The sequence below is a fragment of the Phoxinus phoxinus genome (assembly GCF_949152265.1).
Source record: "Phoxinus phoxinus genome assembly, chromosome: 22".
In the NCBI taxonomy this organism is placed as follows: domain Eukaryota; kingdom Metazoa; phylum Chordata; class Actinopteri; order Cypriniformes; family Leuciscidae; genus Phoxinus; species Phoxinus phoxinus.
Genome location: NC_136897.1, coordinates 3,705,503 through 3,723,114, shown reverse-complemented (window position 1 = coordinate 3,723,114; position 17,612 = coordinate 3,705,503). Strand labels below are relative to the sequence as shown.

Genomic DNA, 17,612 nt, shown 5'->3' with positions numbered 1-17,612 from the left:
ATTATTTTTGGAGTTTAGTTTACAATGTGTGATTTTGAGCATGAAATTAACCGTTTTGCCAATTGTGTATTTTAGGTGTGTTGGTGCGTTAAGAGTTTAGGAAAATTGTTAAATATATTGAAAAAACTATCATAGCGATCGTAAAAAACTGTAATAAAAACAAGTTTAAATGGGTAAATTTCATGATATATAGAGTCTTCATTTTCTTTTCTGACATACTCCAGTACTTGTTAAAACACACTAGACATGCAAATAATGTGCATTTTAGGCACTTTTTGTGTGAAATCATATTTATTTTGTCCATCAAAAATGTGTTCCTACATGTGTGTTCCGTGTGCACGTGTGATGCTGATGTTGCGTGATGTTAATTATGCAGCGCCCGAGTGCATTTGACCGGCATAAAATCGGCATGACAGACTGATTGGCCGGTCGCCTAATCTCTAAAAGATTAGCATTAAAAGTATAATGTTCAGATAGGTTACGCTATGCAACAAATTATTATAATGCTATTTCATAACAATTCTCATAATAATATACAAAAAAAAAAAATTTTCCTTCCAACTTGCTGCGGCCCCTCACTTTGAAAGCCCCTGATTTAGAGTACCCATAGGAAAAAGAAGTACAGCGTCCTTAAAGACATAATATACTTAAACATGACCCGAATGTAATGGACATTTAATTGCATGTTATTTGGAATTAAATAAAAACGTAGTTTAGTTTAAATTGTTACCTTACATTTTAAATTCATTTAGTTGAACTTGAAAGTGTTTTTTGACCAACTTAAGTAGGACAAGTAGGACAACTGATGTATGACAGGTCTTCTATTGTCTTTGAGATATGGAAATTAAGAAATTAAAATTTACTGCTGAATTTACTGACAAGCATTTGTGGTTGACTAAAATATACACGGATGTCATAATTTAACTTGAATGTCATCTATTTAATTTTTTTAATTCACACATTTTTAATGAAGTTGCAGTTTAGTACATTTAAAATATGTTAATTTAAAATGTAATACTGAATAACAGTATTAAAAAAAAAATCGACAAAATATTAAAACAATGATTTAAAATGTACTTTAAAATGTGACAAAATGCAGTGTGACAAAGATTATTACAAAGTACACTTTTTAAAGTGTACTTAAATGATTAATAAACAGTCATAAAAGTTAAATTCTCTCTCAGTAAACATAAGTGGCCTTTTATTTTATTAATATTATATTATCTGCGAGTACAGTTTTTTAAAATATACTTGAAAAATCTGACATACACTACATTCAATACAGTTAAGCACACTTCTTTTTCACAAGGGTATTTGAGCATCTATCCACTGAACACTGAGGGCCAGATTTACTAACAGCTTATTGCATATTCATTTGAAGGAGGAGTTTCCCTTTCAGATGCAATATTTATGGGAGGAGAGTATTTGAATGAATAATGTAAGGTGATTTACTAAAGTTTGCGCTCGTCAATTGACTGGTGTTTGCGCCATTATTTACCGTGTAAAAAAGCATGTTTTTAACCAGACGCTAATTTGCACTGCTCTAGGTAGATTGTAGGGGTGGGGAAAAAAATCGATTCTTAGATGCATCGCGATTCGGACGTGGACGATTCTGAATCGATTCACAAATTTTTTTTTTTTTTGAAAATCGATAATAACGTAATATTGACGGAACGCAAAAGACGGAACTCTGAAGCGTGGAAACAATATTGTCAAAGCTTCCACCCGGCTCGGAAAGGGCAAAGCGCATTACACAATCAATCGCAACTTTTATTGCCAAGGATTTGCATCCAGTCGTTGAGCACCAGGGCTTTCGCGCTATGTTGCACACTTTGGAGCCGAGATACAACGTCCCATCTCGGAGATATTTTACAGACACAGCGATCCCCACACTCTACAACAAGACCAAAACCGAAGTCATGGAATCACTGAAGAAAGCGGGTAGGATAGCTGTAACGTGTGATGCGTGGACATCCGTATTTTATGTTAATAGAGATTCAGAATATGTTGAAGTTTGTTATAATTTGTTATTGTTGTGATTTTTACTGAAGTGAATTTACTGTTGTGAAATGGAAAATCAATAATCCAGAATCGAGAATCGTTAATAATCGAAAATCGACTGTAATCGAATCGGGACTTCAATAATCGTAATCGAATCGAATCGGGAAATCAGACAGATTAACCACCCCTAGTAGATTGTGTTGCTCATTATGGAAATGATTCGGCTGCGTCTGTGTTCTTTCATTTGTGCATCGTCAGTAGATCGGAGCTTTTATGGGATTGCGCTCTCACGCTAATTTACCCTGTTTAGTAAATCTGGCCCTAAATGTATGTTTAAAGAGACAAGAACAGGTCTAAAGCTCGCCCATGAATTAAAAAAGGTTATCATTGATAAACTCACAATTGCAAGACAAGCCCTGTTTTCGCAGACCCAACATCATCTTCTGACAGACAAAGCAATATGTGGGCCTGTTGAAGTTCTTCAGTCGCCAGACATGCTGGCCGTCCTTTTCAGCTACCTGTGTAGATAGTGTTAAAAACATCGAATGTAATCAATTCCACACCATGTGACATTCCTGATCTCATTGCATGATTATTACATATACAGGTGAAACTCGAAAAATTTTAATATCGTGCAAAAGTTAATTTATTTCAGTAATTCAACTTAAAAGGTGAAACTAATATATTATATAGACTCATTACATGCAAAGTGAGATATTTCAAGCCTTTATTTGTTATAATTACAGCTTATAAAACAAAACAAATTCAAAATTAGAATATTGTGAAAAGGTTTTCATAAGCTATAAGCCATAATCATCAAATAAAGGCTTGAAATATCTCACTTTGCATGTAATGAGTCTATATAATTTATTAGTTTCACCTGTTAAGTTGAATTACTTTAGCACGATATTAAAATGTTTCGAGTTTTACCTGTACATTCTGACAAAGGTTGTCTACCTTTAATCCAAGCAGAACCAGTAGAGGAATGTTGTTCAAACCCCCTTGTATCCACTCTCGATGGGTTACAGTGCCACTGCTGTCCACGTCTATGGCTTTCAGCATGTCTTGAAGTTCCTAGAAAAAGGAACAATGTACTTGTATCTTCATAACAAGCCTAAAATATACGGTCATGTATTAGTTCTAGGCTTGGAAAAAGCAAACTTACCCATCTATGGTTACAGTATAAAGCCTCGCTAGGAAATGTTGAGGCTTATATGTAGGGCTACTAACCTCACCTTTGACCTGAACGAGTACGGATTTTCATTTTGAAGAAGTACTACAAAACAGTCTAGAGGTCACTGAACTGACTCACTTTCTGTCATTTAATGTGTGCAAACAGCGGCTCAGAAGAGGAACTGCAGACCAACCCTGATGTGCGTTTAGCGCCATCACCTGATCATTATAATAAGATGAATTAAAGAGTTAAATATTTGACCTCTGCTGTTTTTCGTGACTTTTCCTGCTGTAAAAACTAGGTATCAGCAACAGCTAGGTAGCACTCATCGAGTCATCACTAAATTGGACAATCACGCTAGTGTGTTGCAAGTGTGTTGTGTTAGTAAGGGGAATTAAAGGCTTTGTGTTGGGGGGAAAAATAAATGAAAGAAGTGTTTAACTAACGACTGCCATCTTGTATTATTTAGTCGGGAGTCAGAGTCGACTTAAAAAAGCCTGGAATCGAACACCCCTAGTTCAGTGGCCCTTTAAAAGCAGAAAATCTGTGATGTTAAAAATATATTTGCCAGGCCACTTCTATCACTAACTTATGGAAGCTTGTTTCTGACTTTTAATCTCACAATTCAAACTTTTTTTCTTGCAATTGTGAGAAAAAAAAATCTGAATTGCAATTAATAAACGTGGAATTGTGAGAAATAAAGTCAGAATTGCGAATTCGTATCTCTTTATATCTCTATATTTCTCAGATTTGCAAGATATAAACTCACTTTGCAAGAAAAAAGTCTGAATTGTGGGATAAAAAGTCACTATTACTTTTTAAATGTTTTTTATCCTGTGGCAGAAACACGCTTCCATACTAACTTACAAAAAGCAAATGTAATTTCTCCAATGCCATTATACTTTCTGAAAGAGTTATTTGTAATTATGAACTTACTGGCTTTAGTTCTGTCACATCCCATCCGAGGTATTCGGCAGCTTGCATCATCTGTGTAACAATTTTGTCAACTTCCTATTCAACAAAAACACACAGAAAACAAGAATTAAATAAACATTATAATTTATTTTAAGAGGACATCACTGGACAAAGGCTAATTTTAACCTAAGCATACATCATACCACATCATACTCAAGACAAGAGGGTGGCATTACATAAAGGAAATATCAAAATCTCCCGTTGTTACCTTGCTATCAAGAAGTCCATTGTCATCTTTATCATACAGTTTGAAGGTGTCTGCCAAACAAGTATCATATGATTAATAAGTACTTTCCATATGCACTGCATTTAATTACACTTAAAAACAAATGGCAAGTTTAAATCACAAATTATCAAACCCATTCCGCACTTTATATGGTATTAGTGCATAGTATTAGTGATGTTATCTGCAAGAGATCACTATAAATTCGATGCATGTCTTACACTCTAGTTTGTCTCGTGGATTTCCATCCTCCAGTATGGAAAAGTAACACAACACAGCTTTAAGAGAGACACCACCTGACAGAGCAGAACAAATAAAGCTGAATATCAATACAATTCTATAGTAAGAGCCAGTAATAGCCATTGTGCGTTTTAATACTTACCGTTAATACTTTACAGCTAAAGTTAATACATTAGTGTGTGGTTAGTTACATTTTATTATACAGCCTTTAACAGTCCCACCAGGATTTCTGATTATTGACAGCTCAAAATTACTATATTCTTGCACCTTTTAAAAAACTGTTGATATTTGTGGCATTTGTGTGTTGTTTTGCAGTGAAAACCCACAAAAAAATCATTATGTACTTGTGCAATTTAATGTTAGTCCTGGACTCTACTGCACAAAGCAATTCTGATTATATATTGTAAATTTTAAATGGAAAATACTATGTTGTAATATTGTTTTTCACTTTTTACAATTTAAAATTGCACTGTCAGTGATTGCATTCATTGCAAATATTAAAAAGTGCATATGAAGTAAAATAATGTAGGCCTAAATCAGAGGCCTCTACTCTTTATTTGATATGGTAGTTTAGATTAATACTATCATTAAACCTCTAAAAACATTCATTTCATCTTGTGCATTTAACACATAAACAATGTGTTTGATCTCTCACATGGTTATATGCGAACAGGTTGGAAAGACAACAGACAAGTGTGTTTTGAAAGGCTTACTGAAGTTCTGCTAAATGAATCAGCAGCTCACCGTCTCTGCTGTGAGGACTGGTGTCAGGACCAGACCGCTCAGATCTTTGGAAATACCAGTAGAGCCGCTGGCAGAGATCAGCTGGAAAATCATCAACCTCAAGATAGTTCTTGAGGAATAGAGAAAATCCTGTTGCATCTATGTGCTTCCGTGGGGAGAACGCAGAGAGAATGTGATAAAAATGCATTTATTTCAATGGTCCACTTTAGAAACTTAAGTAACTGTGCAACTACATGTCAACTAGCAGTCATTAGAGTATTAATAGATGATCTACTTGATATCTGCTGACGCTTTATTTTGATGCTCCTCAACAGAAATTATATTAACTATGTAAGACAAACAGATCCTCAGAAAGTTTGAGTCCTAAGATATGGACACCACATTTGTCTCCTCACCGCAAAGCGTTGTCGGGATAATTTCGGTTTTGCGTATCTCCCACGAAGTGATAAAATTCTGTCTAAAAATTTTAAGGCCAGACAAGTAAATTGTTAAGGCTTGGTTTGTAGGGAATTACAAACCTGCGCACATATATTCAAATGCGCATAACTATATAATTCATTCTTGATGCGCACGTGAGCGCCATCAGCGTTTCTCACAGGTTCGCGTTTAAAGTCTCTGTAGAGAGAGCTGTGTCGTCTTAGCGGCCTCTAATTTAATAACTAATGATCGTTGCGACGGAAGTGAATCAATCAAAACTAACTTTAGCTGGAAAATATCTTTATTTAAGAACCTCTATAAAGCCAAAACAATCTCTGTTACCTTAAATTATCCGTTTATCTCTGTAAAGCCACTTTGAAACAATCTACATTGTTAAAGCGCTCTATAAAAGAAGATGACCTGACTTGACTTGACTTGACTCCTGTCCTTCTTTAACATTTGTTCCTTCTCCCCCCACTTCTTTCCCTTTACACGTTCTTCTCTTCACTTAGAAAGATTATATCAAAATTATAATGTTCTATGTCAATATAATTAAATTAACAGTCATGTTTGGTATCATTTAAAATGTCTCAGTGGGACTGGTCTCATCTCCACAGAAGTAAACCAAATGGTAATAAGGGTTTAGAGACCCTTTGCTTATTGGGCGTGCACTTTTCCCAGGGTCCTTCCTCCAAACTACCTCCTGCTCCTCGGTCCCCTGCTGTGTCTAACTCTAGTCAATGCAAATTCCTATTGGAAGTTCATTCCTCACATTGGTCTGAGTATATAAAGAAATGTCTTCAGAGGCTCGGGGCGATTTGTAATGAGTTCAGACATCTTTTACTCTTTATCTCTGAGCATTTGATGTTATTGTATTGATTATCTTTGAATGGATTATGTAATTGGCATGATACATTTACCTGACTAATAATACATTGTTACATTTGGATTCATTCTGACTTACTCTGAAATGATTGATTAGATTGGGTTAAGTCCATAACACCATAAGGTTATATACCATACGATAACACACGCTCATGTCAGTAACGGTTAGTTATCGGAAACTGTCGTTGGACCGATTGAGCAGGCCTTACAAACAAAGTAACTTTACAACTACATGTCAACTTACTCTACTAACTAATAAGCCATAACCTAACAGTTTGATCATATACCTGTTCATCATATAAAGCGATTGTGTCTCTTCAGAATTTTTGGACTAAACTGCTCAATTGACCCTTTGCAGGGAGCTTGATTGACAGGTGATCTGACCAATCATACTTCGCCATCCGCCATTTTGTCCAACAAAGCAGTCAGGAGAGTTAGTAGATTAACATGGGAGGATTTGAACTTGAGAAGCGGAGTGTACTGACGTCTCTCCGCGGTTAAAACAACATTCCTTCTGATGTTCATTCATGTTTATTTGATGCTATAAATGAACTAGAAGGAAGAGATGATCGGTTCACGAGCGGCTTTAACTGAGGCTCTACAGCGATCTGTCACACACATTAAAGAGACACAAAACTGAATTTATTGTTTACATTTCTTTTTAACAATGACCAAATTTGAAAGGTGAGACTTTGTTTTGATATGTTTAATATCAAAAGTAACCGAAAAAGTAAGCTGGTCTGTCCTGTCTGTCAGTGTGTTGTCAGGGTCTCTCTGCTCCGCGATGTGTATTTTTCACTGCGTGAGAACATGGTGTGTGTGTGAGAGCGGCGTAGCTTGTCAGACATAGCAACAGTAACTAAGGGGGGCGGGTCTTTGCGAACGGTCAATTCATACTGGATTAGTTTTACGATCTCTTTATGAACTTTTTGAAGTGTTAAAGTGGTAGTTGCGTAGCTGTCAATGGAGGAACAGAAATCTCTCAGATTACATCAAAAATATCTTCAATTGTGTTCTGAAGATAAACGCAAGTCTTACGGGTTTGGAACGACATGATGGTGAGTAATTAATGACAGAATTTTCATTTTTGGGTGAACTAACCCTTTAATAATGACATAGTTTCAGTTTTATTTAATTTTTGTGATTATTTTTGGCTGAACTATCCCATGAACACAGTTTCTAAGTTATAAATGTAACCAAAACATCAAAAAGTCACCTTCACATTTTACACATCATTTTTGAAACTGAGATGATACCATCATTTACTGTATGGAGAAATGAACTACAGTAGAAAGTGTTCAGCTTACATCTCCAAACCTGTGATGGACCAGCTTTCCACCGGCATGAAAATCCTTCATCGCATCTTTCGCCTTTAATCTGCTATCTAAGACGTTTAAAACAAAACAACAACAAAAAGATTTGTAAATTAAAACCTTTTGTCAGACATTTAACTTATAATATTCTTTTCCATGATTTATCTTCCCTAGTGAAAAATAAATATACCAAAATTAATTTGAAAAACATTTATTTTATGCTAATTATACTACAAATAGATTTGTATATTTATGTTCTTAATATAAATATCCTGCCAATTGTTCTTTTAGTATACTAAATTGATATACTTAAAAATCTGCTAAATTGGAACAACTAATTTTGTACTTAATGCACTTTAGTTATCTGGAAATAGTCCAACTAAAAAAATACTTAAGTATATTTGATTGTGCTTTTTATACTTTAGGTACACATCTTGCAATGCATTTAAAGATATCATACAGAGATTATACTATCTTTACTAATAGTGATATTAAAACACATTTTAGACTTAATATTAAGAAATGTGCATTGTACAATAAACAAGTACTCTAAATAAAGTGTCAAGCGATTTGTCAGTAAATATCAATCAATATGTTAATGGTTTGTACTACAGTATAGATTTTTTTTTCACTAGGGTTGTTATTATTCTGTAAATTGTGAGTCAATAAAGGAAATAAAGGAGAGTCCCGTAATGTCCATGAAAGACACTTACATTCTAAATACTCCAGCAGCTGAATGAAGTCAACAGGGTTAATCTCATTTACTAAATCAGATTCTGTGGCCATTTTGTTTGTCCTACGTCACTCTTAACCTGAGAATTGAGGACGGAGAGAGAGGTTAAAATGCATGATGAATATATGGGTGTACATATAGCTATAAAGATACTGTAGAAATTAGATAAATGTGCCCTAATTAGAAACCAGGTGCATGTTTATTTATCAAAAAGGTGTTTGATAATAGTGCTGAAAAACTATCATTATTTCCACAAATGAGTGATTATGAGCTACTGAAGGTTACTGTTCAGCCTCGGTAGAGGACCAAAACAATCAAATAAACACGCATTTATTATCGTACACATTTTGTTAGAGTTAGGTGAACATTGAGTGCTGAACAAATGCTAATCTAATCTCAAATTCAGCCCACAAAAAACAAACAAACTAAGAATTCGGTTAATTCCGCGACGTTCGTTACTAATGACAGCTCTAATTAGAATTCTAATTCTAAAAGTCTCTTTATTATGTGACAGTGTGGGAATTCATATAACAACTATTTTAAAAGGCATCCAACACATTTATTTGAATGAATCTTACCTTTAAAAAGTCGAAAATTATCTCGGATAAGAAATGTATGGGATTAAATCACACCCTTCAACGCGTCAAATTCAAAATAATTATCTATATTACGTGGATTAACACGCATGCGCATTACATATAGTTTACAAAAAGGACAAACCAGCTGTGTCCCGGATTACGTAGAAAATTTCACATAATTTTGACCCATTTTCATTTAACTATTCCAGATAATTCAACTTTCCTGTTCTGTTCTGTGCAGGTCGGATAAATACGTGCGGGTGACTACGTCATTACGTATGGAAATCACTGCGTCATGACGTTTACAAAAAAAAAATACGTCAACTACTGTAAACGGTAGTTGAATATCCAGATTAACTGTGATGATTGACAGCTGTCAGAACATTCAGCGTCTTTATTCATATTACGAGCCGCGAGCCTTTTCCGGATTGTTCACACAAAGCGTCGCAGATGACGAGAAACAGTAGGCTAGCTTTAAAACAGTCCGTGCAGCCGTAGCTCAATGCTAACCAGTGAGTGTTTTCAGTAGTTTCCTGGTTTGTTTAATATTGTTGATCAGCTGTCAGTCTCGCACGTGCATGCTTTTCATCACAGTTAGTTTGCCAAAAAGTTGTTTGCATGCATGCATCTTTCATTATAATTGTCTTGCATGTGATTTGAAATACTGTGTGTAAAATGCATCACTGGCATGTTTGTGCATCAGGTTTTGCAGGATTTGAGCAGAAGCAGACTGATCATGAGCACAGAGACTCATGTGAAGGACATTAAACCTGGACTCAAGAATCTCAATGTCATCTTCATCGTGCTGGAAACAGGTGTCCAAACAACACACACATGCTGAGAACTAAACAAGACATAATCATTTAACTCTGCGTTAACCTTTCACATGTCATCATTAACATATCAGGAAAACCACAAACAATTGATCAAACAGTTGCCAACAATACTGGTTTTAGTGCGGTGTTATTATCATATTCAAAATACGGTCATATAAAAGTTGACACACTTGACTGTTTCCAAAACTTACTTTTTTTAGTAAGTTAACTGACACCAAAGCAACAGCTGAGTGTCCATAATACGTTATGCAATACAGATTATAGCTGTACTGTAATAAATAGAAAAAACAATGTTATTCAGATGGTAAATATTTCATATTTTTTTCCTGAAATGCTAGAAACTTTACAAAAATAATATTACATCAATGCTTCTCTATGATTACGAGCTGTTAAGAAGAAATTAAGGTTGTGGCGATTTTTGAAATGGGCCATTATTTATGGCAGCACTAATTTTGCGATAAAATTTTTAAGTTAAAATATAATTTATAATTTGATAACTGAAATTGACAATTCATGTTTTGGTGATATTGATGGTATTGGTTCATTGTATGGTTTGTTATTGTTTTTAATTATATTTTATAGGTCGTGTGAGCTTTGTACTTAGGGCTTTTATGTATTAATTTATTGTTTTACCGTACAGCACTTTGTGTCCACTTTGGATTTTAAAGTGCTCTATAAATAAATTTTGATTTGATTGATTGATTGATAATATAAAATATATTAAAATAAGGTACCTCATATATTAAAATATGGCTTTACCCTATTTCAATTATGAGGTTGCAATAACATAAACTGAAGGCAAAGGCCCTTCTCTTTATTGGACCTTTGATATTGTATGCTCATGAATTTCCACAAACAAGAACATGAAACACAGGGTCCGTGGAGTGTGTTTTATTACTTTAACCCCAACAGTTGTTTATTACGACACACACCGCTCAGACCTTCTATAATACATATTTATCAGCTATAATAATAGTCTAAAGTATCTGAACTTCTCTTCTTGAAGGACGAGTGACGAAGACCAAAGACGGTCATGAGGTGCGCACGTGTAAAGTGGCCGACAAGACGGGCAGCATCAGCATATCGGTCTGGGATGAAGTCGGTGGACTCATTCAGGCTGGTGACATCATCAGACTTACCAAAGGGTGAGATCAAAGGTTTAATATCAGTGATGCACTAGAAAGTCTTCTTCTTTTGTCCAGACATTTTAACATGCTGACTTTGCTCAAAAGACAGTTGCTCTACCTCAAACGAACAGTCAATTATAGTGCAAAATACTTGATTTTACAGTAAAAGGTCACTCTTCATATACCAGCGTGAGTGTTTTACAGTCTACAGAACTGTCTATATTTGTGTTTTGCTGCAGTTACGCCTCAGTTTTTAAAGGCTGTTTGACACTGTACACTGGAAGAGGAGGTGAACTGCAGAAGATTGGAGAGTAAGTTTTAATCATCAATCATTTCATTTTATTCAATCATTCATATTTATTAGGGGTGTAATGATACGATATGATATTATTGCGATACTCCAAGATTTGGACTTGGTGCTGGAAACCTAAAGCACAGGACAATAGAGACATCAGAATAACAATATTCATGATTCTGAAAATACAGAAATATTTTAGACGAATATGCTTGCACTCTGTCACTGACTAGATTTGAAATATATTTAATATATAGGCCACTTTTTACTGGTAACATCAGACATTTGGCATTATCAGGACAAATATTCCCCCATTGCATTATTATACATTATATTCAACATTATATATAGTAGTTTAATGCAGTACTGACACTAACACTAACTACACACAATACATATTGTCACTATCCACGATACATATTGTTGCATTTTTGAATTGGGATATATTGTGACACCCCTAATATTTTTGCAATGGCTGTATAGTTATATATCACTGTGAATATTGTGTTTGTATCCAGATTCTGCATGGTGTATTCTGAGGTGCCAAACTTTAGTGAGCCAAATCCAGAATATCTGTCCCAGATGAATAAAACGGTACGTCTTCTAGATTTATTTCTGTGGATTTCTATCATAAAGAGGACATATGATGCTGTTTAAAGTACATTATTTTGTTTATTGGGTGTACTAGAATGGGTTAACATGCTTTAATGTTAAAAAACACATTTTTGCAGCAATTCTGTTCCCAGTCTGTCTGAAATTAACTGATTGTTTTCCAAAAAGGTCTCTGTGATTGGCCAGCTGACCCAGTGCATTGTGATCGGTCAAACATCAGAAGCAAGTGTCGGAAATGTAATGCCCCTGACCGTTCAATTCAATTCACATTTATTTGTATAGCGCTTTTCACAATACATACAGCTTCAAAGCAGCTTTACAGTCCACATTACAATTTCGAGCGATCTGTTATCAGAGGTGACTGTGTCCAAGTTATGCATTTCAGAAATGTACATCTACAAATCACAGTTATCTAATAATGTATTAATTTAAGGCACAAACAATGAGCTCATTGAAGTAATGAATACATGTTTGTTAACAAATTATTGGGATATATAGAAAAAAGTAGCATTGGTAAAATACCATAATCGCGAGCTTCAGCTTCCATGGCTTCTAAATCGATTATGAACGCAGTTAATAAAAATGGTGTCAGTGTTACCGTATCAGTTCTGAAAATGCGGATGATCAAGACGATCAATCAGAACTGGCAAGCACGACAAGAGTACGACTTTGAGGTTCAGAAAGCGGTCCACTGTGCACAAGCAAACCTTTGTGTTGTATTGCTCTGGAACAGCTTTACAAGTAAATCTCAACCTCTGATGAACTTCTGAAAGCGCTTTTGCTTTCGCATCTTAACACTTCAATTCACTGAAACCTCGCCTTCTTTCTTTGCGTATGCCTTTGGGCGGACATTATGCTAATATTTCACACTGTGACACAGACATTTGCAGAAGTAATATCTTCTAGACTTCGGTCGAGGGGTTTTAGGCCTCAGTGTTCTCTGTTAGATAGAATTAAAGTGATGTTCGTTCACCCAAAAATGAAAATGCTGTCATCTTTTACTCACCCTCAAGTTCTTGCAAACCTGTATACATTACTTTGAAGAATGTAAACATTTGTGGGGCACAATTGAAAAAAGAAAATACTGTGGAAGTCAATGATGCCCCACACCTTACAAGGAAAAGGAAAACGTTAAAAAGCATCATATGGCCTTTTAAAAAATAAACCTATTTACTATTAAAAACAAAAAAACAATTAACCACTGGTCATGGTAATTGACTTTCTTCTTGTTACCTGTCAGGGACTGAATGACCAGAGCAACCTGAACAGCAGCACTGGAGCCAATGCAGGTATAATTATATAGTGTGTATATAGTTTTGCAGTGAACCACTAGCTTGATTTTTTTAAGAATTAAAGCACATTTAGGGATCCTAGTTGGGTCCAATTATCAGTATTAACTACTAACTACGACTTTTGCCTCAATAAACTCCTAATTAAATATTGCTTAAAAGTTAGTAAGGTAGTTGTAAAGTAGGGCTGTAAACGATTAATCGCATCCAAAATAAAAGTTTGTGTTTACATAATATATGTGTGTGTTGTGTATAATTATTTAGTATATATAAATACACACACATGCATGTATATATTTAAGAAAAATTTGTTATTTATATATAAAATAGTTCTATTTATATATAATATAAATCATATAAAAATGTATATGCAGTATATAAATGCAAATATTTCTCAAATATATGCATGTGTGTGTATTTATATATACAAAATAATTATACACAACACACACATATTATGTAAACACAAACTTTTATTTTGGATTCGATTAATCGTGATTGATCGTTTACAGACCTATTGTAAAGTTTAAGTATTGTGTTATTAAGGGATATAGAATATGGTCATGCAGAATAAGGCATTATTGTGTGCTTTATAAGTACTAATAAACAGCCAATGTCCTAGGAATATGCATGCTAGTAGTAATAAGCAACTAGTTAATAGTGAGAATTGGACCCTAAACTAAAATGTTACCAAATTTTCATGTAATGTATTCAATATTTGAATACTTGACTTTTTACTCTCTGAAGGTAATGACACTCCCAATGGAAATGGGGTGAATTCTCCAAGCTCTGCAAACTCCACTAATCCACAGCCGGCGGGACGAGCGAGTGGTGGGAATGGGAACCGGTCGACACCAAGTCCTGGCGTGGGGGGAACTTCTGTCAGCAACGGCAAGGAGACGCGGCGAACAGTCAAAAGATGATTTCCTTTAATAATGGAGCAACATAATCATTTCAAAATGGTTTTGGCGAGCAGCTATTTGTCATGTCTCATCTGAAGACATGTATTGATAAACTTTGAACTTCATGCTTTCATGTATGTTGGTTTAACTCTATAGATTGTCCAGTCTTGTAAAGTCACATATTTTATGATGTATTTCTAAATTAGTGAACAAGTTTGTTCAACTTGTTTCACCGTCTCAGAATGGACACACTAAACTATTATAGTTTTTAGCCCAACTTCCGATTGTTAGTCAACTTTTGATTATAAGTTTCAACATTGATCTTATTCAGTAATTTTTAAAATGGCAATTTTGTCAGCTAAAATGTCTTAGTAGGTAAACAAAGCCAAAAACAAGCATCAAAAAGCAGGTTCCAAGCGGATGGAAAATGTGGATAAAGTGAGGACAATTGTAAAGATTTGTAAGTTATTGTGCCCTCTAAGACTAGAATTTTTTTTTTTTCAGGTTTCCTAAGAACTTTTAAAAATTGCACGTCTATAAATTAAAATGATAAATTCTCTACTGTTATTGTTGCTTCCTCTCTGCCATTCTCTCTCGTCCCGATGAGATTATTTCAATATATAAATGACGCTATATCTAATGCCTTGGAGAAACTTGCCCCATTAAAAACAAGAACTGTCCCCTCAAATCATTCCTCCCCATGATTCACCCCTGAACTTAGAGCAATGAAAGCTAAGGGTAGGCGTATTGAACGACTTGCTATTGCTTATTCACACGCTCTACCTACCTTTCAGTGTTAATGAAGCAAAGTGTAAACCCAGGACTATTTTCTCAGAGATTAACAAACCATCATCTTCTAATACATTTGATTACTACATCTAACTCCTCTTCCTGTCAACATGACCCAATTCCAACTCATTTACTCAAAAACTTCTTGCCTACTCTCATTTTACCTAAACGGATCCCTTGCTTCTGGTTGTGTTCAGCTTGGTTTAAAAATAGCTGCTATCACTCCAGTACAGTAAGAAACCAGGTCTTTATAACATAGACCTGAGTAACTTTAGACCAATATCAAATCTTCCTTTTCTAGCTAAAGTACTTAAAAGGTGGTTGTCACACAATTGCAGTCTCACTTGAGCCCCTTTCACACAGAGATTCGGGAAAATACATGGATAATGTGACCCGGGATTGTTTGATTTTGGTTCATTCACAATGCCAGTAATTTTCTGGAATCTGTGCGGGCGTTCACACACAACCCGTAAAGACACGTGACATCGATGTGACATGTAATGTCTCCAGCATCTTAAGTTTGCTTATTGCTTAAGTTCTCGCTAGTGCATTTTTTTTTTCTGATTCGATCATAAACTAGCGCCTTACGTACCGTTTCACTAGCTGGCGAACGATCCCAGCTTCGACACACACCTTACGGCATTGATTACGGCTTTTGTGCACACAGAGCGCGTTCCGGGCATAGACGGTATATAAACTGGACACAGCGACCCCATAGGTTTCAACGGAGAAAAGTCAATTAGAAGCACTCACTTCCTGATCACCAGGCGTACTGCGCAGGCTCAAACTGAGCTTGAGGATGTAGATGTGACTTGAGCCTGTCTGACAGCTGTCAGTCTTCTAGTAGCTGTGCCGAGAGAAATTGAATCATTCCCTTCCGAATCTCGCAGAGACGGAGAGCGTGAGCATTAGCACTATTGGCAATAGCCAAAATGAATGGGAGTCAATGGAATGCTAACAGCAGGGGATGGCTTGCTAGCCAATGGCGGCCCCCGGGGAAGCTTCGGTTTCCGGCGAATGGATTACCCCCTTGGTTCCGGGACTGATACCGGTAATGTTACTAGGTCCCCAACCCGGGATCGATCCCGGCATCAATCCCGGGACGTGTTTGCGTTCACAGAAGGCACTCTGGCCATTTCCAGGGATCAACACGCTGTGTGAAAGGGGCTTTGGATAAACATAACCTGCATGAACCGTTTCAGTCTGGTCCAGAGGCTGCTCTTTTAAAGGAACACTCCACTTTTTTTGGAAATAGGCTCATTTTCCAACTCCCCGAGTTTTAAACTGTTGAGTTTTACCGTTTTCGAATCCATTCAGCCGATCTCCGGGTCTGGCGGTAGCACTTTTAGCATAGCTTAGCATAGATCATTGAATCTGATTAGACCGTTAGCATCTCTCTCAAAAAAATGACCAATAAGTTTTGATATTTTTCCTATTTAAAACTTGACTCTTCTGTAGTTACGTCGTGTAAGACCGACAGAAAATTAAAAGTTGCGATTTTCTAGGCCAATATGACTAGGAACTATACTCTCATTCCTGCGTAATAATCAAGGAACTGCCGTACCAGCAGCGCAATGATATTACAAACTTAGTGCCCGTCACGTTGGAAGTTTCCTCAATGATCTATGCTAAGCTATGCTAAAAGTGCTACCAGACCCGGAGATCGACTGAATCGATTCGAAAACGGTAAAACTCAACTGTTTAACTCTAGGGGAGTTGGAAAAAAGCCTATTTCCTTTAAGAGAGGTAAATGACCTTCTCCTGGTCTCTGACACTGGACATCAGTCTTCAGAGGTTAACTTCACATCTCTCGGATAGACAATTAATTTGAATTAACAAACACAAATCTCGCTCATTCACGATCTCCCGTGGTGTACCTCAAGGTTCGGTTCTTGGTCCACTACTATTTTTAATTTATATGCTTCCTCTTGGCCAGATTGTAATTTAGTGGCCTTCCAGCTAAAGCCCTTAATCGCCTGCAAATGCTACAAAACTGCTGCTTGTGCCCTCGATCACATCACTCCTTCACCAACTACACTGGCTCCCTATTGCGTTCAGTTCAAACTAATTGTCTGTCTTTATAAGGCCTGTCATGGTTTAGCACCTTCATATCTACCCTCACCTTCAAGACTTTATTCAGCCTTACGCTCCTGCTCATACTCTTAGATCTAGTTCAGACAACCTGCTTGTTTTACAAAAGTTCAAACTGTCAACTTTTGGGCATTCAGAATCTCATTTGTCTCATCGCTACAGACAACTAAAAACTAATTTATTCACATAGTTTTGCAACTGATTGGTTCCCCTTTCTGATATTTAAATATTTGTTGAGTCATTATCTGCCATGCTGTATGTTTATTTGATTGATTGCTGTACAATACTTTGCTTGTACTTCTGTATTTTCTTGTAAGTGTCCTTGGATACTTGAAAGGCGCTATATAAATAAATCTTATTATTATTAAAAAAAATATTGGACAAACCT

The 17,612-nt window shown here is 35.8% G+C and overlaps 2 protein-coding genes across 7 annotated transcripts in view; one reads left to right on the top strand and one right to left on the bottom strand.

Moving 5' to 3' along the window:
• dgkab (diacylglycerol kinase, alpha b) overlaps positions 1-9,570 on the bottom strand; it is a 26,956-nt gene extending 17,386 nt beyond the window's left edge. For all 3 annotated transcript variants that reach the window (XM_079598337.1, XM_079598338.1, XM_079598339.1), the window contains exons 1-9: positions 9,284-9,570; positions 8,686-8,784; positions 7,967-8,043; positions 5,358-5,502; positions 4,595-4,669; positions 4,359-4,408; positions 4,112-4,186; positions 2,959-3,075; positions 2,402-2,519 (exon numbers count right to left, since the gene is read on the bottom strand). In XM_079598337.1, coding sequence (XP_079454463.1) covers positions 2,402-2,519; positions 2,959-3,075; positions 4,112-4,186; positions 4,359-4,408; positions 4,595-4,669; positions 5,358-5,502; positions 7,967-8,043; positions 8,686-8,758 — 730 coding nt within the window. In that variant the 5' untranslated portion in view covers positions 8,759-8,784; positions 9,284-9,570. The remainder of the gene's footprint in view (positions 1-2,401; positions 2,520-2,958; positions 3,076-4,111; positions 4,187-4,358; positions 4,409-4,594; positions 4,670-5,357; positions 5,503-7,966; positions 8,044-8,685; positions 8,785-9,283) is intronic.
• nabp2 (nucleic acid binding protein 2) lies at positions 9,511-17,612 on the top strand. 4 transcript variants are annotated; one of them, XR_013796008.1, is made up of 9 exons: positions 9,511-9,795; positions 9,987-10,098; positions 11,126-11,264; positions 11,486-11,557; positions 12,060-12,135; positions 12,322-12,390; positions 13,394-13,442; positions 14,190-14,782; positions 14,827-17,591. XR_013796008.1 is itself a non-coding variant. In XM_079598346.1 (8 exons), exons 2-8 carry the CDS (start codon positions 10,020-10,022, stop codon positions 14,363-14,365), a joined length of 660 nt encoding a protein of 219 aa, XP_079454472.1. In that variant the 5' UTR covers positions 9,511-9,795; positions 9,987-10,019; the 3' UTR covers positions 14,366-17,612. The 4 variants fall into 4 exon arrangements, 2 of the variants coding, with proteins under 2 accessions (XP_079454472.1, XP_079454473.1); XM_079598346.1 differs by having other exon boundaries at positions 14,190-17,612; XR_013796009.1 differs by lacking the exon at positions 12,322-12,390 and having other exon boundaries at positions 9,558-9,795; positions 14,827-15,029.

Coding starts and splice junctions, on each gene's coding strand:
- nabp2 (XM_079598346.1), top strand. CDS start 10,020: ATGAGCACAGAGACTCATGTGAAGGACATTAAACCTGGACTCAAGAAT. Junction 11,558..12,059: donor GAACTGCAGAAGATTGGAGA/GTAAGTTTTAAT, acceptor GTTTGTATCCAG/ATTCTGCATGGTGTATTCTG. Junction 12,391..13,393: donor CAGAAGCAAGTGTCGGAAAT/GTAATGCCCCTG, acceptor GTTACCTGTCAG/GGACTGAATGACCAGAGCAA.